The sequence below is a fragment of the Palaemon carinicauda genome, chromosome 6 (assembly GCF_036898095.1).
Source record: "Palaemon carinicauda isolate YSFRI2023 chromosome 6, ASM3689809v2, whole genome shotgun sequence".
In the NCBI taxonomy this organism is placed as follows: Eukaryota; Metazoa; Arthropoda; class Malacostraca; order Decapoda; family Palaemonidae; genus Palaemon; species Palaemon carinicauda.
Genome location: NC_090730.1, coordinates 84,110,176 through 84,121,211, shown reverse-complemented (window position 1 = coordinate 84,121,211; position 11,036 = coordinate 84,110,176). Strand labels below are relative to the sequence as shown.

General features: G+C 33.6%; 1 protein-coding gene across 1 annotated transcript; it reads right to left on the bottom strand.

Annotated features, from left to right (window-relative positions):
* Positions 1 to 731: 731 nt before the first annotated feature.
* On the bottom strand, positions 732 to 10,794 carry LOC137643128 (uncharacterized). The gene is made up of 3 exons (XM_068375976.1): positions 10,722 to 10,794; positions 1,255 to 1,518; positions 732 to 898 (listed from the first exon to the last, which is right to left on the bottom strand). The coding sequence occupies exons 1-3, from the start codon at positions 10,792 to 10,794 to the stop codon at positions 732 to 734; spliced, it is 504 nt and encodes a 167-aa protein (XP_068232077.1).
* Between the last annotated feature and the right edge of the window lie 242 nt (positions 10,795 to 11,036).

Below are 11,036 nucleotides of genomic sequence, written 5' to 3'. Positions count from 1 at the left end.
TATACATACAGGTATATACATATTTTCTTCTTTGCCTTCAGTTTTTCCCATTTCTATATAGGGTCGATGTTTCTAGTCAGCCTTCTCCCTCTTCCTTTGTCCTATACATCTTCTTAGCTTAGACTCTTTTCCTTAATGTCATTCAATAATTTATCTTTCCACCTAAACTTTGGCCTTCCCATCCTTCTTCTGTCCTCCACCTTCATGTTCATTACCCTTTTGCACACATGTTTTTCTTTTCTCCTCATGACATGACCCTTCCATTTTAGTCTTCTTTCCTGAGCTTTGACAGGCCCCCTGATCAATTCATACCGGATCTTATCTTTTTTGTGACACCACACATCCATTCCAGCAGTCTCTTCTCGACCACTTCCATTCGTCTTTCTTGTTCTTTCTTCACTGTCTAAGACTGCCCCATAGAGCATGGCTGGTCTAACTACGTTTTTATAAAACTTTCCTTTAACGTTTGCACTGATCCTCCTATCACAAAGTATCCCTGATGACTTTCTCCATATACACTGAATTCCATGACTAACTTCTGTATCCAGGTTTCCATTTTCACTCATAACAGAACCAAGATATTTTGAGGAGCTAACCCTCTTTATGTCTTCTTAGACCATTTTCACCGTTCCCTGCCTTTCCTCTCCAATTGTTCACATATTTTCTGTCTTTGGTATGCTAATTCTTAAGCCTCTATTCTCAAGTTCTTCTCTTTATCTTTCTAACTTGAGTTAGACACCTTCTCTTGTTATATCAGCCAGCATAATGTCATCAGCTAACATTGCACACCGAGGCCCCTCTTCGCTAATTTCCAGTGATATAACATCCATCACAATATCAAACACGTAGGGACTAAGGGCTGAACCCTGGTGGAGACCAACTTTCACCTTAAACTTCTCTGTAGTTCCAACAGTGATTCTTACTTGAGTGGTTACCACTGCATACTATGTTTCATTTTGACATATTTTTCAGAAACTCCTTTCTCTTTCAAGTACCTCCACACATCCTGCCTAGGTACCCTATCATATGCTTTTTACAAATCAACAACTCCTTTCTGTTTCTCTCTTTATTTCTCTACTGTCTGCCTTAGTGCAAATATTGCCTCAATGGTGCTTTTTCCCGACATAAAACCAAATTATTCTTCACAAATAGTGGCTCCCAATTTCAGTCTTCCTTCTATAATCCTTTCATATATTTTCATTGTATGTTGTATTAGCTTAATCCCCATGTAGTTCCCACACTCAAGGACATCACCTTTCCCTTTGAAGATTAGGACCATTTGGCTATTTCTCCATATGTCTAGCATTCTTTCTTGGTGATATATCTGAGTCATTAAATCCCTCAGGATGTCTATGCCTTCCTCTGCTAAACACTTCCACACTTCAACTGATATTCCACCAGGTCCCACTGTTTTCTCCAGTGTCTTCTTAACCTCTTCTCTGCTTATATCTAGTACTTTTCTTTCATGAGGGTTTCTATCTTTTATTATTGTTCTGGGCTTTTCTTCATTTAGCAACTCTTTAAAGGTTTACAGGTTCAAAAGCCACTCATGAATGGCAGAGGAAAGGGACAGTGACATTGCCCTAGCAAGCACAACAATGCCTTAGAGACTGACCATATATACATATCACCAGCGCCAAAAATCCCCTCTCCACCAAAGCTACGACCAGGTAGAGCCAGGCAATGGCTACTGATGACTCAGCAGGTAGACTTATAAGCTCCTAAACCCCCATCCTCAGCTCACAAGGATGATGAGGTTGCAGCCACTAAAGGAACTGACGAGTTTGATGGGGACTCGAACCCCAGTCTGGTGATCACTAGGCAGGGACGTTACCAATAGGACAGTTTTTCTTCCATCTAGCTATTAAGCTTTCCTCTTTTGATAAAGTTTCCATTTGTTCCTTGATCTGTCTGATATGTGTTAGATCCTTTGGTGATTTATCTCTACTTTTTACTATCTAGTGTATTCTCTTTTGGCCTTCAGTTGTCTCTAAGTTCTTGTAGAGCGTATCCATTCCAATTTTTTTGTCTGTGCAATCGTCCTTTTAGCTTCTTTATTACAGTATTCCAAGCTATCCTAAATTTCTCAGATTGATTCCTGTCATAGGCTTCTACAGCTTCCTTTTTCTTCTTTTTCTTATTTTCGGTGTTGGGGTTCCACCACCAACTCTCTTTCTCATTTGGTGGTTCTCTACTAGATGTCTTCCCCAATGATTATTTTGCTTTTTTAAGGATCATTGCACTATATTCTGTCCATAAGATGTTCACATCTTCTGTCAATATGATACCCCTTAGAACGCTTCCTTAAATCTCTCTCTAATTACTTGCCTTTCTAATTAGCTTCGGTTGGATTATATTTTTCCCATTTCAACTATACATAAATTCATACATATATATATATATATATATATATATATATATATATATATATATATATATATATATATATGTGTGTGTGTGTGTGTGTGTATGTATATATATATGTATATATATACATTTATATATATACACACCCACACACACACACACACGTATATATATATATATATATATATATATATATATATATATATATATATATATATATATATATATATATATACATATATATATATATATATATATATATATATATATATATATATATATATATATGATTACATACATACATAAACCTTTATATACATGTCTGATAGCGACCTTGCCTTTCATTTGAAAACACTAGGGTTCGATCCCAATATGAGGTAACAATTTATTTCGGTTTGAACATGATATTATGTTGATTTACATCCACACACAATTACAAAACAAAATTGTCTACAAGAATGCTCATTCTTGTATGCAATTTTTATTTATTTTTTATTTTTTTTTTTTGTAAAGTTCTGTCGGTTTTATTACTATGAAATCTCCTCCATCTATTATTAAATCAAGTGTTACACCATATTCTCCTACTGCTTTTCCTGTTTTCATGCCTGATAAAGCTTTCATTGCTGTCCTAACGTGTTACATTATTTTTATTGGGATTGTTATCTCTTATATTACTGTCATATAGCATTACATAGAAATCTAACATCTGTTGCCGTCCTGTTCCAAGTCTTCATAAATTTGATGCTTTTTTTTCTTTCGTTTTTCCACAATTTTAATCTGATCGTGTTTACGAGTGTCTTGGATTTTTAGTTTCTTTATTGGTTTGTAAAGTTCTGCTAATTATATTTTATCTCTTTTGGATTTTATACTCATTTCCAATCTTTTTTATACTAGTTTTTTGGTGTTCTCTCAAAGTTTTCCCTGGTTTTATTTAGGAACTTTTCCACCTATCTCTTGTGCTGATTCCAATACAAATACAACTTAGAAATCTTTAGCATTATACTAATTCATCAAAATGGAGACACAAAAGACTTTAGAAATTACCACCCAATAAGTTTTATCCTAGATATATATAAAATATTTACGAAAACCATATTAAGCCTAATAGAAAAATAGCTAGACTTTAATCGACCGAGAGAGCAGGCAGTCTTCAGAAGCGGGTATTCAACAACTGACCAAATCCATATAAATGATTAGCTAATGGGAAAAAACTCAACATAAGGCATTTATAGTCTATGAGAAAGCTTTATATTCTATCAAAAGCTCAGCAGTATTGCAAGCATTTCCAACACAAGTAACCGACGAATCTTATGTTAGAATATTTGAAGATATCAATACGGGAAATACAGCAATGCTAAAACTACATAAAGATAGTGAGAAAATTCTGATTGAGAAATGAGTTAGATTGGGAGACCCCATCTCGCCTAAATTATTTCCAGCATACTTAGAAGATGTTTTTATAAATTTAGATTGGGAAATTATGAGAATTAACATTAATAGGGGATACCTTAACAACTTGATATTAGCAGATGACATAGTACTACCATATATGGTGAATCATGGAAGGAATTGCAAAAGATAATATAATATTTGAATAGAGAAAAGAGAAGTGTAGGACTGAAAACTAATATGAATAAAACTAAGATAACATTCGATGAAAATGTAGCGGCAACAAAATAAGGGTCATAAACGAAGCTCTAGATATTGTTAATGAATATACAAACTTTGGACAGACAGTAAATGCTTTCCCAGGACTTGAGATCAAAATTAAAAGAAGGATAAGCAGGAATTGGAGAGCTTTAAGTAAGCAAAATGAGACTATAAAAAGTAAAATGCCACTTACTATAAGAAGAAAAGTACTCAATGAGATGGTCCTACCAGTAATAACATATGCATCAAAAACTTGGAACCTTAGAGCAAAGCTATATACTACTCAAAGGACAATGGAAAAAATTGATGGGAATAACACTAAGAGACAGAAAAAGAGCAACAGGGATTTGAGAGCAAATTGAAGTAGAGGATATGCTAACATTTAAGAAAAAGAAATGGATAAAGGCAGGGCATATAACGAGAATAACAGTTGTTGAATGAACAAAAAGAATAAAAAAAATGGGTCCTTATAGCTTGCAAACGAAGCAGGGGAAGGAAGAAAAGATAAATTGTGGGTATAGACTGCAAAAAAGGCCATAAACAGACGGGAGTAAAAAGACATATTTGAGGCTTTTGTCCTGAAGTGGACTAGCAACAGCTGATGATGATGTACTTTATATTGTACAATATATATATATATATATATATATATATATATATATATATATATATATATATATATATATACATATATATATATATATATATATATATATATATATATATATATATATATATATATATATATATATATGTAATATATATATATATGTATATATATATATATATATATATATATATATATATATATATATATATATATATATATATATATATATATATATATATATATATACATGTAGTAAGTTGACTAGGGCTACGCCACCTGTTGAGATACTACCGCAAGAGAGTTGTTGGGTCCTTTGACTTGCCAGACTGTATTACATTAGATCCCTTTCTTTAGTTACGGCTAATTTTTCCATTGCCTACACATACACCAAATAGTCTAGCTTATTCTTTCCACATTCTTCTCTTTCCTCATATACCTGCCATTACTGAGATTACCAAATAATTCTTCTTCGTTCACGGGATTACCTACTCCACTGTAATTGTTCAGTGGCTACTTTCCTCTTGGTAAGGGTTGAAGAGACTCTCTAGCTATGATAGGCAGATCTTCTAGATGAAGGACACTCTAAAATAAAACTATCGTTCTCTAGTCTTGGATAGTGCCATAGCCTCTGTAACATGGTCTTTCACTGTCTTGGGTTAGAGTTCTCCTGCTTGAGGGTACACTTTGGCACACTATTCTATATTATTTCTCTTCTCCTTGTTTTGTTAAAGTTGTTATAGCTCATGTAGGAAATATCTATTTTAATGTTGTTACTGTTCTTAAAAAATCTTATTTATCCTTATTTCCTTTCTTCACTAGGCTATTTTCCCTGTTGGAGCCCCTGAGCTTATTGGGTCCTGCTTTTCCAACTAGAGTTGTAGCATAGTAAGTAATGATAATTGTAATAATAGGCCCATATCCTCTCTACCATGGCCTTCCACTGTCTTTAGAGAAAAGTTCTCTTGCTTGAGTGTACTCTCGGGCACACTTTTATATTTTTTCTCTTCTTCTTGTTTTTCTTTTTTGAAACGTTAATAGTTTGTATAAGAACGATCTATTTTAATGTTGCTGCTCTTCCTAATATATGTACAGTATATATATATATATATATATATATATATATATATATATATATATATATATATATATATATATATATATAAATGTGTGTGTGTGTGTATTTATATGTATTATATAGATATGTATAAATATATATATATATATATATATATATATATATATATATATATATATATATATATATATATATATATATATATATATACATATATATGATATATGTGTGTGTGTGCGTGTGTATGTCTGTGTGTAGATGTGTGTGTTGGGGGTTGTCGTTATATATGATAATTATGAGATCGTGCGACCTGGTCACTTCCTTCTCAGAAGCAGGCTCCAAGAGATAGCATTTAATTTTCATGCATTTTATTAGGAAGAATGAGTTTGCAAAATGTCGTAATGAGAATTGTTCTTCATTAAACGTAATTCAAGACCGTCAGGAAGTGCAACGGAGGTACAATCAATTCAAGTGAAAGTAACCAAAACCAAGAGGATAATCAGGCCAGACAGTAGAATTTGTAATCTAAAAGTCTTGAAAAATATAGTTATGAAAAGCATATCAATAACTCCAGTTAAAAGAAATATCCAGATAATTAAAACAGGAAAAATTAAATTCAAAGACAAAAAAGGTAGCCTGTCTGACTAATTATCCATACTTGATTTCTCTCTCTCTCTCTCTCTCTCTCTCTCTCTCTCTCTCTCTCTCTCTCTCTCTCTCTCTCTCTCTCTGTAGATCCATTCCTTCATTTAGTAACAGAAATTGGCCTCTTGAGTTAACATTCATAGTGTAAGGGGGCAAGGTGCGCCGACATAGAAACGACACAGAAATAGATGACCTTTCATCTGATAGAAACAGACTCTCCCTCATTTTAATGGTCTCGAAACTATTCGAAAAATTAGGGACTCATTTTCGTGCTTTCTTAAAAACACTACATTAAACTTGCGCATTTGGACAGTGTGTTTTTTATATTATGAAGAACTCATCCTTCATAAATGAAACACTTATGAATTATAATTATCTCTTGACTCTGCTATTAAAGCATCAATGAGGCAGAACACAGCCATCATATACATATGCATACCAGACACACATTTGTAATTGTAGGCCACACACAAGGATTGCCTTCTAATACTCAAGTCAATGGTTAGGTTACAGGAATTAGATAAAACACGAAGAGCCCTGGGATAATCTATTACACAAATCATAAAGGGTAAGATTTATGTTTACTGATGATATTACGAGTAATAATATAAGTAAATTACAAAAGTTGAACCTGCAGTTAATATTACTTCGTATAAATTATCTGCAGGCATTATTTATTGGTAGTAAAGTAAAATAGTGGAAACTTGAAGGATTGGATTATAAATCAAAGATTTTCAAACTTTCACGGACAGAGCTACTGGTTTGTCCATCGAGAACACACACACACACATACACAAAATACAAAATAAACCTTCACAAAACTCTCTTTGGAAAGGATGCGTCTCAATATCCAGAAGTGCACACGTGTGTGCGAGAAAGGCAATATGTGTAAGGGGGATTTGGCGAGCTCCTGGTGACCATTCGAAATAGATAAAGGACGCAACTAATGTGGAAATTTTACAACAATGGGCTTTATCTAAGATTCATTAGAGGAAGGATGTATGTAGCAGTGACTTGGAAAAGCAAGATGCTATAAGCCCAAGGGCTCTAACAGGGAAAAATAGCCCCGTGAGGAAAGGAAATAAGGAAATAGATAAGCTACAAGAGAAGTAATAACTAATTAAAAGAATATATTTTAAGTATAGTAACAACATTAAATTAGATCTATTAAATATTTAGGTTATAAAAATTCAAAATAAACAAGAGGAAGAGAAATAAGATAGAACAGCGTGCCCAAGTGTACACTCAAGCAAGAGAACTCTAATTCAAGAAAGTGGAAGGCCTTGGTACAGAGGCTATGGTACTACCCGAGACTAGAGAACAATGGTTTGATTTTGGAGTGTCCTTCTCCTAGAAGAGCTGCTTTCCATAGCTAAAGAATCTCTTTTTCCTTTACCAAGAGGAAAGTAGCCACTGAACAATGATATTGCAGTAGTTAGCCCCTTGTGCAAAGAAAAAATATTTGGTATTCCCAGTGTTGTCAGGTGTGAGAGGACAAAGGAGAATGTGGAAAGAATAGGCTAGACTATTCGGTGTATGTGTATGCAAAGACAAAATGATCAGTAACCAGAGAGAGGCATCCAATGTTATACTGTCTGGCAAATTAATAGACCCAATAACTCTCTAGCGGTAGTAGCTCAATGGGTGGCTGGTCCCCTGGCCAATCTACTACCTAGAATTTGAATTGCATTTCGGACTTCCCAACCTCCTCCCCCTTTCCTAATTACAACCTGCTGGTTCGGCAATTTGTGAGAGAGTGTGGTGTCCGAGTGTAACTTTCGGATATATATATATATATATATATATATATATATATATATATATATATATATATATATATATATATATACTCTTTACCATATAAGGGGGATTAGAGATTTCTAGGGTTACAGTTTAAATTGCTATCAAGAAAATGGGTTTAGATAAGAAGGGAAGCACTACCATATAGCAATAGACCATTTGTAAATCACAACTGAACTGTCAAAGTAAAATGATTTCAAAGCCTTTCAAACACTTCTATAGCTAAGCGGAAGCCCTTGTATCTGTTTGACCAGTCATTATTCAGATATAATAGCCTTCAGCCATTTTTTTGCAAACACTCTGCCCATGTTTCGATATTAAAACCATTTTCCTCTAACCATCATACTAAACTATGGGCACGAAATATACTGGTCTTACTTTGACTCTCTAAATATTTCCACGTCATAAAGTGAATGTGTGCAGATGTTTTCCGAACACACATAAACACACACATCCTGTTTAAGCAGAAATATATGAGCGATTATTATTAAAAATTTATCAAATGGAACTGCCACTTAGCGCTGAGAGAAATCATAAGCCGTAATCACAATTCCATATTAAACGTGTTTTTAAAACACCGATTCATGATGTCTTTCCATTGTTTCGATTTTTTTCTTACGTTAATTTGTAGGCCAAGTAAGTCAAGGAATCACTTTCTTAACTCGCAGCTCTTCTGTCCTTGACCCTTTATGTATGTGTAATACACATGGCAAAATGGAGTGTAATTTCCTAAATTCAATTAGCACAATAGGTTATAGCACTTCAATCTACTAAATGGAGAGATGGTCCGTTACACGTCCATGTCATGGATGCAGGGACATTGTAGTTAATATTTTGGTGTTTGTTTATGGCAACACTTCCACGATTGAAGGCTGCTAGCAAGTTGTTAAAGTATGTCTTCCTTATCTTATTCTATATTTTATTTACATCTTTATCTTGTAGTTATGTATATATATATATATATATATATATATATATATATATATATATATATATATATATATATATATATATATATATATATATATATAAAATGTGTGTGCAAGTGTGTGTGTATATGTGTGAGTGTGTATAAGACGTAATATTTTGCAAACTTCAATATGAAACATGAATGTTTTTTATCATTTGCGTTCTTTGGTAAGCTACAGAAAAATGGCAAGGGTGAAAGCATCTCTTGAAAAGAAAAAAAAAAATGCGGGAAAAACGGTCAATGAAATTACCTGTTGTAGAGATCCTTCTCGAGTTAATTAAGAACGGTAAATTGCAGCGTACTAGTGATAGATATGTCTGCTGCCTTTATTCAGTCAGGGTGGTTTCTATGTGAAGGTAATTAAAACTGCATGGTAGATTGTGATGATGATGATCAAAATGGTGATTTCATCATTATTACTATTACTATCATTATGAAATAATTCAACGAAACTAGAGTTTCCGTTAATAGTCTTATATTTGAAGCTAGGTAAAATCGAAGGAGCTGGACAGGCAAGGGAGAAGAGATCGCTGGGAGAGAATGAAAGGTAAAAGGCGGAGATCAAAGCAGCTCATAGAAGCAGTGCAAGATTTAATCCCCTGCACGAGGAATCTGAATAACAATAATGGGATAAATAATCTGATTTTTTTAAGCATGGTTCCATATTCCAACACAATTTCTTGATTAAATGAGGAAATGAGAACAACTACCTTAGCTTTGGATCGAGCATGGTTCGTCTATGATCTCAAGCGAAGAGCATGGAAATATTATTGCTGTATTACGGATAAGAGATGTGGAAGCGTCGGCAGTATGTCTAGAGTAAAAAAGAAAATAAAAAAAAATCTTTTTCCGGTACATGAAATAATAACATCAATAACACAAATGACTGTTTATCCTTCAAAGGTAATCAAGTCAATCGCAACAATAACAGCCAAGTAATCACACACTTCCGTAATAAAGAGGTGAAAATAAACAAACCTCTGTCCCACGCTTGTTACATGTATGACTTGGCTAAAACACACGAATTAGCAACAACGAAAAAACGCGGACGTGATAAACAAATGATAGAGTAAAATAGAAGCAGCCATTGCAACGTGTTATTGAAATGGCAAGTTTTATTGATCAAGCGTAATAATGAGTTATCAGAAGGTCGACAATTTCTACCTCAATCATGATAGTGGATCAACAGTTATAATGTTATGCATTGCTCTCTTGAAGTGATGAGGCACAACTTAAGAAATGTAAGGGCTTGTTTGTTCAAAAAGTTTTCCTTCAGGAACGCATTTAGCGTAAATTTATCAACTACATCATTAGAGTGCACGTAACAAATGATGTATGGATTTATACAAAACTACAAAATACTAAGTAAGTACGTACATATAGTGTCACCATTCTCTGAGGTAATTACTAATATATAATCTTAGACGAGCTAAAGGGCAAATCAGGTGAATGATGGGTGTATTCCCAACCATATGCTAATTAAGAAATAACAAATGGCTTTTCATACGAGGGTTTCTTCTAACACAATAGGTGGGATCAACATCCTCACAGAGTATCTATGCCACCATTTTCTGCAATTGTGAGCTTTCATATGCTACATTTACCTGGTTTTTCTCTGGTAGTTACCATAAAAATCTTTCTTAAAACCTTAGAGGTATACCCCATCCTCTCCACCATGGTGTTCCACAACCTTTGATTATAAGTTACTTGAGGTGTACATAAGGGGTTGTTTTCTTGTTCTATCAGCTCTCATCTAATTACTAATATTACTTTATCGAACAATTAATTATGTTTTTGAGTAAATAATCAAGTTCATTCTGTTATACGATTTTATTTCCATGCTTAGTTTTTTGTTCTTGTATCTTTATGTTAGAAATTTTAAATAGACCCTTAGATTACAAGGAGCTTTAAGTAAGAGC

Coding starts and splice junctions, on each gene's coding strand:
- LOC137643128 (XM_068375976.1), bottom strand. CDS start 10,794: ATGGTGGAGAGGATGGGGTATACCTCTAAGGTTTTAAGAAAGATTTTT. Junction 1,519..10,721: donor AACTACCAGAGAAAAACCAG/GTAAATGTAGCA, acceptor AAACCTTTAAAG/AGTTGCTAAATGAAGAAAAG. Junction 899..1,254: donor CCTAATCTTCAAAGGGAAAG/GTGATGTCCTTG, acceptor TTGGAACTACAG/AGAAGTTTAAGGTGAAAGTT.